The sequence below is a fragment of the Macaca nemestrina genome, chromosome 14 (genome assembly GCF_043159975.1).
Source record: "Macaca nemestrina isolate mMacNem1 chromosome 14, mMacNem.hap1, whole genome shotgun sequence".
Lineage (NCBI taxonomy): Eukaryota > Metazoa > Chordata > Mammalia > Primates > Cercopithecidae > Macaca > Macaca nemestrina.
This window is the reverse complement of record NC_092138.1, coordinates 87,689,062-87,703,412: the sequence shown is the minus strand read 5'-3', so window position 1 is coordinate 87,703,412 and position 14,351 is coordinate 87,689,062. Positions and strand designations below refer to the sequence as shown.

At 41.1% G+C, this 14,351-nt stretch overlaps 1 protein-coding gene across 11 annotated transcripts in view; it reads left to right on the top strand.

Annotated features, from left to right (window-relative positions):
• The window catches only part of LOC105487111 (astrotactin 2), a 995,255-nt gene that overhangs the window by 439,878 nt on the left and 541,026 nt on the right, over nt 1-14,351 (top strand). For 10 of the 11 annotated variants that reach the window (XR_011612991.1, XR_011612990.1, XR_011612989.1 and 7 more), the window contains 3 exons: nt 4,926-5,010; nt 5,499-5,573; nt 6,342-6,479. Coding sequence is in view for 7 of the 11 variants with exons in the window: in XM_011750424.3 (XP_011748726.3) it covers nt 4,926-5,010; nt 5,499-5,573; nt 6,342-6,479 (298 nt within the window). In the remaining 4 variants the exon portion in view is untranslated. The remainder of the gene's footprint in view (nt 1-4,925; nt 5,011-5,498; nt 5,574-6,341; nt 6,480-14,351) is intronic. The other variant, XM_071078813.1, reaches the window with a different exon arrangement.

Sequence of the window (14,351 nt, the reverse complement as noted above, 5' to 3'; positions counted from 1 at the left end):
TCATTTTTAGAAAACTTGGTAATATCAAAAAAACCTTTTGTACAACATAATTGCTACAAAAGGCTTCAGAATGCATTGAACTATTGATACCACCAATGCAGCAAAAGGACACTGAAGTGGCGGCCAAGAGCCCTGGGTTTTCATCCCGGCTGGCCCAGAGGCTAGGCCAGTGATTTGGACAAACTCCTTTACTCTCTTAGCTTGAGTTTCTTCTTCTGAATAATGAAACTGGGAAAGTTTGAACTAGCTGGTCTTGAAGGGTCTTTTCTACTCTGATGTGAAATAAAATTCTATTTTGGACCTTTCATCAGCACTTGTGTTTGCACTCTTTGTTTCCTTGGCAAATACCTATCTTGGATGTAGAAAGTTTCTTCCAGTCCTCAGCAGAGTCATCATTATTCTAAATGAACTCAGCCTAAATTCATGATAATCATGATATATGTATGAATTCGCTAATTCATTCATTCATTCATTCATTCATTCATTCATTCAGTAAATGACTTGCCAACCCTTTATCATGCACTATACTAATTATTAGAATACAGGATGATTAAGAAAATGTTTTTGCCATCAAGAAATTCCCAGCTTAGTGGGGGAACAGGCAAGTAAAAATTATTGCCCTGTTCCATTGGCATAGGCATTACTATTGTGAAATATATCCCTTTATCTATTTAGCATTTATTTACTGAATCCCTACTCTGCACCAGGCAATGCAGGAGGTGCTGAGATGCAGTAGTGAGCAAGGAAGGTACTAAAGTTATAGGGATAGGGAGTGTGGGAGTTCACAGTCAGCCCGGTTACATGTATCCCTGGAGAACTGTTCTTTGATGGCCTTGCTGCTCTGGGTGTGCAGAAGCAGAGTTGAAGAAAGGACTCACCCAGGGAAGAGGTTAATTACCCTCAGCTCTGGCTGTCAGAGGCTTTGCATCTGACAAGAAGGAAATGCCTGGTTGCAAATAGTGGAGATTTAGCTGAGCCAGCAAAATAGGAAACAGGAGTCAATACAGCCAATACCTATTGCATTGATGGAGATCTTGCTAGAGACCCAGGCTGCTGCTAAGAATTATTGCAGCTGAAACTAAAACAAACAGTATCCAGAAAGCAGAGGTTAGGGATTTGGAAAGGCAATGCAAACAGCTGACTCTTGGTGCTCAGAACTGATGTGTGATCTACTCCAACCTTCCGTTTTACAGAAGGAGAAACTGAGGCCCCAAAAGGAGGTAATTTGTGTCTCTACATGTCTAATATGTAAGGAGTTAGGGGTGATAGTTTTGTCTAAATGTAAATATATATCAGAACCCAGTGGCCAGCTTGGAGTTAAAGGGAAGGAAACACTTTTTTTAAATTCAACTTTTATTTATATAGGGGGTACATTTACGAGTTTGTTACATTCATATGTTGCACCCATGTAGTGTGCATAGTACCCAGAAACTCACTTCTTCACCATCGACTAGTTGTCACCTGAGCCACTAGCTTTATTCTTTACTATTTCAATTTGTTCTTACATCAGCTCTAGGAAATGGACATTGCTATCATCCCTATTCTGTAAATGAGAAAGCTGAAACCAAAAAGGTGACTAAGGCCACACAACTAGGGAGAGAGCAAGAGGATGGGACCGTGTCCACCAGCTGCTAGCACTCAGGGGCTTTTCCGTCTGCCTACTTTCTGTTCTCCAGGCAGCCTCATGGGGGTCTCCAGGGTGAATGCCTCTTAATTGCAAAATATGTATTTGTTGTATAATGAGCATCAGTAACTAATGATCCATTGTGAGTCAGGGAAAACTTGCCTAGTAAGCACACAAGGAGGAAAGAAAAACATAGCAGCACCCTTTTTCTGAATAAATTTCTCAATCTCACCAGTATTTCCAAAACCGAGAGAAAGAGGAAAGAAGTGAACTGTGCTATCTCCTGCAGGTCACTGCAGGAGAGACAGGGACCTCAGCCTTTGCCCTTTCCATAAAGAAGAGGGATCCTCCTTGCTGGCCCCTCCTCGCCCACCCCAGCCTGACTTCCTACTCCTTTGCCAGAGGTAACCATTTTACCTCTGCCATTATGAATCATGAGGCCTGTGGCTTGTGGCGGATCATAAATCAGTCCAGGGAGTCTCGAGGACAAATCCCAGGACTTTTAATCTTTAATATTAGACGTGTTTAAAGTGGCGAATATTTCATGAAGGGACTGTTGCATTTTAACACATCATTAGTGACTCCTGCCCCTCCCCCCTTTGGTAAATTATTTTCGTCCACATTCAAGGCTCTTAGCCTTTTCCTTCCATTCCCCTTGCCTCTGGCAACAATCAGTTCATTAGGCAGCAATACTTACAGCACTTCCACTTGGCGGAAGACCCTAGGCGTGACGTTGCAGGGGAGGAGTACAGAAACCATTTTTACCTGTGAGCAAACCCTCCTTATTTTCCAGGTAAGCAGATAAGAGGAAAAGGACCTGTCTTCTGACTCTCCTTGTGTCTTTCAACAACCTCATTCTGCATATTTTGAATACTATCTCTGACCCATTCTTCACTCCATACTCTTACTACCATTTTTTGTTCAGGCAGCATTCATGAAGTGCAAGCTATTTGTCAATAGGTGCTGGGAATACAAAGATTAAGCAGCAGTGTCATCTATAAAACAAGTTACAGTGTTTTTAAACACTCAGAATGCTTCATAGAAGGTCAAATATATAACATTTACAGTTCTTCAGAGAGAACAGTAATTTTACTTGATGAATACATACATTTCAAAATCCAGAGTTAAGGGTGATAGTTGTAGAACCCGTGTTACCCTAGTATTCTATTTACTACAATGTTGTGTTTTAGTTGTATAAAGTTGAGAAAATCCTGATTCACAAAATATGTAGTTGCAAATAGCATGAGCTTGTTGGCACCTTGACTCATCCTCAGTGTCCTTTTAGATGAAACAAAGATGACAGGAGATTATTTTTTTTTCCCCTGAAGCCTGGATAAAATAAGTTTATCTGGCAACTGATACTTTCTTCAGTATCCTAAATTCTGGCATGTGATATCTGAGTGTTTATTCTTGTTTTTGTATTTTTAAAAATTTAAAAATAAAACCTTTAAGAAAAAGTAAAACATAAAATTTGCATAGTCCCAAAATCTCTGTGAAGTAATACATTTCCATGGACATGATTTGAAAACTTTTGGGTCCTATCTATCAGGATCACTGTAGGATCCAAGGGTGACAGGTTTATCTGTGTGTGTGTGTGTGTGTGTGTGTGTGTGTGTGTGTGTGTGTGTGTGTCTGTGAGAGAGAGACATACAGAGAGAGAGAGAAAATGTGATTACAAGAAGATGAGAAAGAAGACAAGGCAACCTCATTAGCCTGGAAGTTTACCAGAGCCATAACAGATAGTTGATTATTCATTCAACTCATATTGTTAAGCACCAACCCTATTCTAGGCAGTAGGCAAAGCCAGGGCGGTTCCTACCAGCATTTCCCAAGAGGTTTTCCATAGAATTATAATCCTGTGAGTCATTCCACCAACAAGGCTTCCAAAGGAAAATAAGTTGGTGAAAATCGTGTATGTATCACCCTGGTGGAGAATCACACTACACTGGCTTTAAGGAATGGGGTAGTATTACTCAAACACAGTTTTAAATAGAATCTATTTTTGGTAAACCATCTTTAAGCATCCCACAAATACACCTTAGAGAAAAAAGCAGTAACTCATTAAATCAAAAAATGTTTCTAGGCTAGGCACGGTGGCTCACACCTATAATCCCAGCACTTTGGGAGGCTGAGGTGGGCAGATCACTTGAGTTCAGGAGTTCGAGACTAGCCTGGCTAACATGATGAAACCCCATCTCTACCTAAAATACAAAAATTAGCTGGGCATGGTGATTCATGCCTGTAATCCCAGTTACTTGGGAAGCTGAGACAGGAGAATCACTTGAACCTGGGAGGAGGAGGTTTCAGTGAGCTAAGATCATGCCACTGCACTCCAGTCTGGGCGATGGAGTGAGACTCTCAGTCTCAAAAAAAGAGAAAAAGAAATTCTATACCTTAAGTATACAGTAGAGAATAAATGACAACAGCTGGGAGTAGGACAGAGAGATTCTGAAATCACTTCTAGGATTCTGGACTCCGAAGATATGCTAGGAAATGGGACATATGCTGGCCACTTGAAATGAACTTGGCCAATGAGAGAATGTACTTAAGGTAGTGTGTAATGCTAGCAAGCATTCATGCAACCAAGCATAAGCCATGGCCTGAAAAAAAATAATGGATGGATGGATGGATTCATGAACGAATGGATGGAAGGGAAGGAAATGAAAAAGAATGGCAAGAGAGAGGGAGAGGAGAAAAGAGGACAAGAGAAGAGATGGCAGCAGAGGGAAGGGGAGGAGGGGAAAAACAATTTTAAAATGAAAAACAACCCAAAATAAAACCAGGAGACTACAGACAGGATTTTTCTGAAGGGGGAAATCAAAGGTTTCTTGGAGATGGTGGCATTTAGTTTGGGATTTATGGAAAGTGAAGACCTCTTCATTCAGATGGAGATAACTCAGTTTTCTGATTATGCCTCTAGAGTAAATGCACTTTATCGTAATTTTAATATTTGAAAGGACGACCTCCATTTGTAGCCACCTGATCACTTCCTGTTTCCCTGTCTTAAGTTGTGAGCTCCTTCAGCGGCTGGATTACAACTTTGACCTCTGTATCTCCACTGCTGAGCTGAGCGCCTGTCCAAGTGTGACCAGGACTTGTTGAAGGAATAAATGAGTGAATGAACAAAGGAGTAAACTCTGTTAACCACAGTGGTCAATGGACCAGATTGCCCTCTTTCCATGTGCCTTTTCTGAAACTAAGCAGCTCACTTCATATAAGTCTTAGGAAAACAGGCAAACCGGAGAAAAGCCTATTTGGGGAGACTCTACTTCACAATAATTGTTTTTCTTTTCACTTACAGGAGAGTGCAGCTGCTATGAAGGCTATGCCCCTGACCCTGTTCACAGACACCTGTGTGTGCGCAGTGACTGGGGACAGAGTGAAGGGTGAGTGACAAAGGGCTTTAGGTCCAGGACAGTGCAGGACCAAGTTTTACCTCCTCTGTTGTGTTACCAGAGGCCCCAGGCATCTCCACAAAGAAGACTCTTTCTCTGCAGCAGTAATGTTCCTGCAAAACCCATGGAATCACATTTTAGTATTAAAGGTACATGATTGATGAATATTCTAGAGAACAAAGGCTGACATTTAAGTCACCCACGCAAACAAAGTAGTCAGTGAACACTTTCTTAAGTGGACTGACAAAGAAAAAGAATAACATTTTCAAACAGACTCCTGAATGGACATGTACACTTTATGAAAGTGCTGAATCCTTCTGTAAATTGGAGACATTCTTTTATAATATAAATAGTCTTGCCCAATAATTACTTCTGCAGAATGTGGTTGTTTGTAAAGCTGCTCTAGAGCAGTGGCCACGCGCGAATCCTACCTGCCTCTGACTAATGTCATCTCCTCTCCCCTCTCCTTCTTCCCGTAGACCTTGGCCCTACACGACACTTGAGAGGGGCTATGATCTGGTGACAGGGGAGCAAGCCCCTGAAAAGATTCTCAGGTGAGTTGGCTTTCTTGTTTGGGCATAATTCTGGGAAATGGAGAAAGGACTGATAGGAAGATGTGGTCATGCATCCTTAGACTATTGAGCCTGTGCTCTTCTGAGCTGCACTGAGTACAAAACAACCCTCCCTGGCACTAATGTACCATCATGGCCCAGGTTGCTATGGGAATCTAATTCCCATTTGTCTGGCAGCTAGACTTATAGACTCAGATACTTGAACTGGAGGAGACATTACTGATTATTAAGTCCAGTGGTTTAAAAATACTCTGTAACCATAGAACCTCTTCCCACCACCTCCACAAAATCTTGTGTAAAACTTCAATACACATGTAGATAAAGACATACAGCAAATTAAGTGGCAGAACTGGAAATCAGATTTTAGTTCAAACTGATTCAAAGTCCGTGCTCTTAACCTTTGTGCCAGACTGTCCCTGCTGACATAGCAGTCGCTTGTGGAACTCCTGCTGTATGTCAGGACTGCTGGAAAATCAGAGCGGCAATGGTCCCTATCCTCACGGAGTCCACCAGTAAATCAGGAAAAGGAACTTAGTAACACAAAGCAATTCATGAGCTAAATGTTTAACAGATTTGAGAAATGATCATCCAGTTCTGGAGAAAGTTGGCCGACATCATTCCTTAAATAATGCAGGGGACATGGGTGGAGAATTAGGAAATTGCCCTAGAAGGGATGGGAACAGGGGCCCCTTTTGTCTGTTTGCTCTCTGCTTCCCAGGGAGTTCCCCAATGGAAACTCTTACATTGCAGGTCTACTTTCAGCTTGGGCCAAGGCCTCTGGCTTCCTGTCAGCAAAAGCTTTGTGGTTCCGCCGGTGGAGCTGTCCATCAACCCCCTGGCCAGCTGCAAGACCGATGTGCTCGTCACGGAAGACCCTGCAGACGTCAGGTAGGGAATCGTCTCCATTCTCTGCACAAGTACTTCTTAAAACCTTGGAAGTCCCCCTGTTGGAGTACCACAGGAACTCCTAAGGAGTGTTCTTGCTGTTTAGTTGACGTAAAGAACACTGTCAAATATTCCGTGCTCCTGAACTCTTAGATGTGACCTCCATCACTGTGTCTCAATGCCTTACATTTCAACACTATTGCTTTCCTTTTAGATTTATATTAAATATAAGAGAGGCTGATGCATTATCTAGCTCATCACAGGATCATTAATGATCTTATCTTTACTTAACAGTATGTTGGAGAGTCACAAAGGCAACAGTTTTGAAAATGGGATGCTTTCTGTTGTAGTCCATGGGATGTACTTTGGGCTAATTTATGAATTTTAAATGTTCAGGCTAAAGGCCAGGCGTGGTGGCTCACACCTGTAATCTCAGCACTTTGGGAGGCCGACGCAGGTGGATCACCTGAGGTCAGGAGTTCTAGACCAGCCTGGCCAACTTGGTGAAACCTGGTCTCTACTAAAAATACAAAAATTAGCCTGATGTGATGGTGCGTGCCTATAATCCCAGCTACTTGGGAGGATGAGGCTGGAAAATCGCTTGAACCCGGGAGGCGGAGGTTGCAGTGAGCTGAGATCGAGCCACTGCACTACAGCCTGGGGAACAGAGTGAGATTCCATCTCAAAAAAAAAAAAAAAAAAAAAGGTCCAGGCTAAATCTTTTGTTCTTAACTTATAAAAGCATGGAGACTACATTTCACTTTACATTATCCTGCAGCTTGTAGCTAACTTCATTATAGACTTACTCTACTGCGTACTAATTAGATGCTTACATATCATTCTGCCCCATTATGGTGCACTTCTCAAGGTCAAGGAAAATAACTTATTTAGCTTTTTAATCCCTAGCCCCTAGTACATATTGGACATCTATTAAATGTTTATTGATTTAATTAAGTCTGTGGTCTTAGATCTGATCTTAGCACTGTTCCGGAGCTTTCTAGTGGAGGGCTTATTTCTCTCAATTTGATTAGGGGAAGCATTCTAGAAATTCCGATGTTACCAAGAATAGAGTAGTTTTACTTCTAAGACTGACTTGTACACAGCTTATTGGCTCGTGAACTAGAACTATATCATGGCCCCCCTAACTACCAGTGACTGTTTTTCAACAGCTCCATAGTTGCCTTGGGTCATTCTAAATCACGATGCTATCAGTATTTCTATGGCATCTTGACAGAAAGCTCCTAGAACCCAACTCTCTTACTTTACAATGTTTTTACTCTCACCTTGTCAGCTTTCACTGGGAGGGATGAACTTATCATGCTTTTTTAGGCTATTAGCATTTCCCAAAAGAGGATGTTTTAAAAAGAATAGGTTTATAAAGAGATGGCACTTAGGGTATGAAATAGCGATTACTAGGAACTAAAATAGCTTCACATACACATTCACCTACTGATTCATTGATATTTACCATTGTTTTCATCTTTGATAGAATTAAAGTATATGAGGTTTTAGTAAAGCATGTGCTAAGGTTTCTCTGCATTACATATTTTAAAGATAAAGCAAGGACCATCTGGTTTAAAAGACTATTCTTAAAGAGACACAGTTACTTTGTTAGAAATCAGCTGAAAAGAAAGTCTTGACTAGCTTTCCTCAGAGTTCTGTCCTGTTGACATTGCATCCATGATTTCAGTGGAGATTCAGATGATACAGCTCTCAGGCTGGCCGATGGGAACGCATACTCTGGAGTTGGATAGGGCTGCTTTAGAATTCCATCTCTACCAAGTGTGAACTGTGTCATCACGGTGGCCAAGTTTAATTCTCTATGTTTTCGTTTATTTGTCTGCAAAATGGGGATAATAACAGTGCCTTCCTCACAGAAGGTAATAATAATAATCATAGTTCATATCCATTGATCATTTTCTAAGTGCCGAGTACTTCAATAGTATTATCACATTCTTACATCAGTTCCATGAGGTGGTGCTCATTTTTCAGATTCCAAAATAAATAAACAAACCTGAGGCATAGAGGTAATGCCTTCACTAGTAAGAGATGAAGCCACATTTCAATCCCTGATCTGCAATAGGGGATAAAAGATTGCAATCATCACCATTTGAGAGAATCTGCACTATGTAGATTCAGTTTTCCAAGCTGCACTAATAAACCTTGTTTGACATGACATTGCCCAGGCAAGCGTATCATGGGCGTTTAGAGAATTAACAAGTTCCAGTCAGATGATATGTTAGAAATTTAATAAATAATAGATCATAATTATAGATAGCCAATAATACTGCCCTGGAATCACAACAGAGAGATTAGAGGAAAGACTATGCGGAAAAGCAGAGTTAAAGGAAAACGGAAGGTAAGCATTACAGTAGGATTGGAAAGGAAAGCTTGAACGTGCATTGCAAGTTGATTCTTTGATTTTTAATCTGTGATAAATTCTTGGACAATTATGAGATCTCACACTACAGTAGGCAGAACAACTTAGTAGTTAAATGTACAGACTGTGACTTACCAAGGCAGCTACATTTAAAATAACTAATGATAACAAATGTTAGGAAGGATATGGAACAACTGTGGCTTTCATATTTTTATAGTGAGAATATAAATAAGTATGACCACTATGTAAACCTGTAGAGTGGTATCTACTAAAGTTGGAGGTATATATCTCCTATATCTCCTATAGCCCATCAGCTTCACCCATAAGGGTATGTATAACAGAAATATGGAAATGTGTACCACAAGTAGGACTTACAAAAATACGAATAGAAGCACTCATTTGTACTGCTAGAAAGCTAGAAAAAAAAATACAAATACTCATCAGCAAAAAATTAGATACATAAATTATGGAATAATAACACAATAGAATATCTTTAAGAATGAATATGAAAGAACACAGTAACCATACATAGCACCTTGGATGAATCTAACAAATATAATACAGAATTTTGGAAACCAAACACAAAATAATATTAATATGTTTATATAAAAACAAAAAAACTAGTTTTACTAATTAGTAGAAAACTAATTTATGATGTTAGAAGAAAGGATAGAGATTACTTCTGGGCGATGGAGAGGGTGGTGACATGGGGAACTATGAGTGGGCTTATGTGATGCTGATAATGTTTGATTGATTGTTATGGCTGGTGGTTACATGAGTGTTTTAACTCTGTGAAAATTCACTGAGCTTCACACTTTTCTCTGTGTATTCTATATTTTGATTAAACATAAAGTTTATTGTCCAAGGGCATAGGCTATGGAACTCAAGCAAATTGCCTGAGTGCAAATCTTAGCTCCATCACTTGCTTACTGCAGGAGCTTTTCTGGAGCTGTGTTTTCTCCTTGAGAATAATGGAAATAAAAATCTCATAGCATATATGGAGTGATGAAGATTAAGTGATATATTACATGTAAAGCGGTGAGTTTGCTATGTGGTGAACTGTTTAGAAACGTTAGTTATCATGCTCCTTATTGTAACATAGTGACTTTTGTTCTCTTTATCTTTTCATTACTTTCTCATGTTTTTGCTGAAAGGCTACATACAACCTATGGTGCATCTTAAAATCAATAGTTGCTCAGTATTGAGGATTCATATTAACCACTTTGTCATGGGCTTTGGGGGAGACTTAAATGAGTCTATAAATTCCAGTTCAGTATGCTAGGTCTGTGGCTTTATGTACATGGACATGGTTATAGAATGAATGAAGAGTCACATGTGTGGTAAACATAGAGTGCCCTAGGGGACTGGAAAGGATTGGAAAAGAAAGATGTATCTGATTGAGGGAATTAGGCAAATATTTTCAAGAGAGAGAACCTTGCCAATTAATCAAAAACTGTGGCTAAGCTTTGGCTTTGTGCAATCTAGGTGAGGGGGAAGGCTTTCAAGTGTGAGAGGTTGAAGGGCAAGAGAAAACTCTCCCCTGGACAGCTCCCATTCTCCAGCCTATCCTAGCAGGAAGCTGCTGGGAATGAGATTTTTAGCATTTGAGACACTAATGATGCCAGCTACAAAGGTGGAAGAGCGAATCTCTAGCTGAATTGCATACAGATATATTTTAATTCTGAAAAATCTTAGCTGGACCCCTCCTGTGTACCAGATACTGTGCCAGGTACCATAGGAATACAGAGATGAATACAGTCCGCCTCTGCTTTCAGGAGTTTCATGACATAGCAAGGAGCATGAAACAAGAGACCAACTTGAGAGATGGAATAAAAGATGCTTGTGGAGGGAGAAGCATGACAAACAACACTTATTACTGCGTACCGGGCCTTCTTCACAATTTCACCTGGAGCAGATTCTTCTTATAAGAGAAATATGAGAATAGCTATTATAGTTGGAATAATAATCACCCACAAAGCCCAGTTTTGGAGCCCCTCAGTCATTTTTCTGTGATCTCAACTCAATGAAAATGAAATGGTGAAATACTGTTAATTCCTGAACAATGTTGAAAGAATAATGGGATATCAGAGTGCAAGCTGGCATGGCTCACTTGGTGACAGTTTTCACATTGACTTAGTTCTGAATAGAATTAGGAATATCTCCTTGCTCTTTTGGCCTTTCAATTCCGAGTACTGAGAATTTACTGAACACCTACCATATTTTAAACTAAGTAATAGAGATATAAAAATAAGACAAAGATTTCAGGGCATTAAATGAGTCAAAATTGCAAACAAAAAATGTCATACTTTGTGACAGTTGAAGAAGATAGAGGGAGAGTTCAAGGCAGAGAAAAGACACAAAATCAGAGGTGGCCAAACCCACCTGGAGGTTGAAAGAAAGGACTCACAGCTTCTATGCCAAATTTTGAAGTATTAGCAGGAAGTCACTAGCTCACTGGTTTTCAAAGTGTATTCCCTGGACCAGTAGCATTAGTATGACCTAGAAATGTATTAGAAATGTAAATTCTCATATCTAGTGTAGTCTGATAATGATCCCCAAAGGTATCATCAGATCCTAACTCCTAGAACTTATAAATATTATGTTGTTTGGAAAAAGGGTCTTTGCAGATGTTACACCGCATCTTATCATAGGTTGATTATTCTGAATTATCTGGACAGGTCTGAAACACCATAATGAGTGCCCTTAGAAGAAAGAAGCACAGTGAGATGTGACATGCACAGTGGAGAGGCAGTTTGAAGATGGAGTTAGAGACCGAGTGAGGCAACCATAAGCCACAGAATGCCAGCTTCCGCCAGAAGCTGAAAGAGGCAAAGAAAAGATTGTTCCCCAGATGCTCCAGAGGGAGGACCACCTTGCTGACACCTTGATTTTTGCCCAGGCATACTGATTTCAGATTTCTGGTTGTTTGAAGCCGCCCCAGTTTGTGGTGATTTGTTGCAGCAGCCACAGAATCTATGTAATAATACACCTGCTAAATTAGGTATTTTGGAGGTGGGCCCAGAATTCCGGTTGAAGAAATCCTCAGGTGATTCTAACGCTCACTAAAGTTTGAGTACAAATGCACTTGATGTCAAAACAAGGAATGAATCACCTGGCTTAAGTAGAAAACAAAAGATATGAGGGCTTGAAAAGTCCAGAGTGCCAATGGCTTTTGGCATAGTAAGGTTTTTATGTTCCCAAATGTTGGGACTCACTATTCCTGTTTCTTTTCGTCCTTCATCTCTGTGTTTCTCTGGTACATTCTGTTTTTCTGTTTTTCTTTTTCAGGCACACTGTCACTGACCTCTCCAGGCTTACAACCACAATTAAGCATTGCCAAAGTAATGAGATGCCCCCTTTCCCAGTGGTTTATGCAGAAGTCCTGGTACTGAGGAACAGCAATAATCGCACATCCTTGCTTAGGTGGCACTGTTCCAAGTGCTTTACTGGAATAAGTTCATTTAATCTTCACTCATTATTAGCTCCATTTAATGCATGGGGAAACTGAGGCATAGAGAGCATTATGTACCTTGCCCAAGGTCACACAGCCAGTAAGTAATAGAACCAGGTTTTGAATCATGAGAGTCTGATTCTTGAGTCCATGTTCCTCATCTCTAAGCTATGATGCCTCTCTTTGGCCTATTTTGGGATCTTTGCCAATATCCCACATCAATCTCTCAAGAGACAAAGCGCTCCAAGTAGCCAGACCTGGGTCACCAACTTTCCCTTGAAACCACGGTTGAATGAGGGGCACCTTAACCACCTGGTAGGATAGTTCCCCAGTGAAAAAGCAGGACAGGTAGAAAATAGATGTTGAATAAGAAAAACTCAGAGATGTTTTATACATGGGCAAGGCCCAGGGCCTTGAACTGGCAAAGTGTGGCATGCCTAAGAAGGAACTTTTTTTTTTTTTTTTTTTTTTTTTGGAGACACAGTCTTACTCTGTCACCCAGGCTGGAGTGCAGTGGTGCCATCTCAGCTCACTGCAACCTCCACTTCCCAAGCTCGAGCTATTCTCCTGCCTCACCCTCCACAGTAGCTGAGATTACAGGCATGCACCACCACGCCTGGCTCATTGTTGTACTTTTAGTAGAGATGGGGTTTCACCATCTTCGCCAGGCTGGTTTCAAACTCCTGACCTCAAGTGATCTTCCCACCTCAGCCTTCCAAAGTGCTGGGATTCCAGGCGTGAGCCACCACGCCTGGCCAGGAGGAACTTCCATTTCAGTTTGGCTGCAGTGTAGTGCCAATGGATGCATGGCAGTTGATGATGAGAGAGAAGGACAGCAGACAGAACATGCATGCTTTTTTCTCTCCTCTTCTCTCTCTTTTTTCAGCTGTTAACCACCTGGACTAGCAGAGTCAGCAATGACTCTAGGGGTACTTGAGGGTAGTGTATTCACTCACTGCTCTAGGGTCCCCAGCAGATGTTCCTGTGTGACTGCTCCAGATACTGGAATCTGGCTTGGGACTAGGCAGCACCCCTAGTCAGATATAGTGCATGCTGGAAACATGGGCCATGTATCTCCAGGTGTAATCCTCAACAAATGCACACCAGGTACTTCTCTGTGTAATGAACATTGTGCTAGGCTCTAGAAGTAGAAAAACCAGAAAGAGGAGTAGTAGGAAAGAGTGTAGAATTAACTTGAGCCAAGTTTGTTCACCTCTTTGAGCCTCAATGTCAGAATCAGGAAGATGGAGATTAGTGTGTTTTTCTCATACGGTGGTTATTAGGATGACATAATGTGTATAGTATTACTAGTACAGTATATTACATGTAACTGATGTTCAATGAATGAGAAGTTTTAGAAGTAGTAGGAATTGTAGAATTATGGTACAGTTAAGGAAGCAACCATATGATGCAGTGTGGTCAGTGATTAAAAGATGTAGTTCATGGTACAGAGCAGTATAAAGAAGGGACGTGTGCCTCCTTTCTCTGGATTACATTGTGCATTGATGGCAAGGGCATTGATGGCAGAAGGGAGGGTCGGGGCACAGGACACGTGGAGTAGGCAGGAGTCAGGGCTAGTCACTCGATGCATTGCATGGGGGCACTTGGCTTGCGAAGGATCCAGGCAGCAGAGTCTAGGGGGAAGGTCCTTGATACCGGTCTTACATCATTTGATATTCAAGATATCTCTCTCCTGTTGGAAGTGAGCGAAATTGACTTCTTGCCTTTGCAGCTCTGCAAGCTTTCATTAATGAGTATGTGTGTGTATATGTGTGCATGTGTGTGCATGCATTGTAGGCAACCTAGAAGTGTGCTTTCCTTTTCAGTAGGCATGTTGATAGAGGGGTGGCTTCTTCAGGTAGAATCTCAAGTCCATCATGCTTCCTCTAAACTTTTCCTTTTCTCACGGATTACTCACACAAATGTTCCTTTCCCAAAGGGCAACAGAACTTTAATAGGGAACCCACTTACCTGCTTGAAACACAGAAGAGGTATTGGGCGAAGTGAATAGCATGGACACTGGAGCCAAACTGCTTAGGCTCAA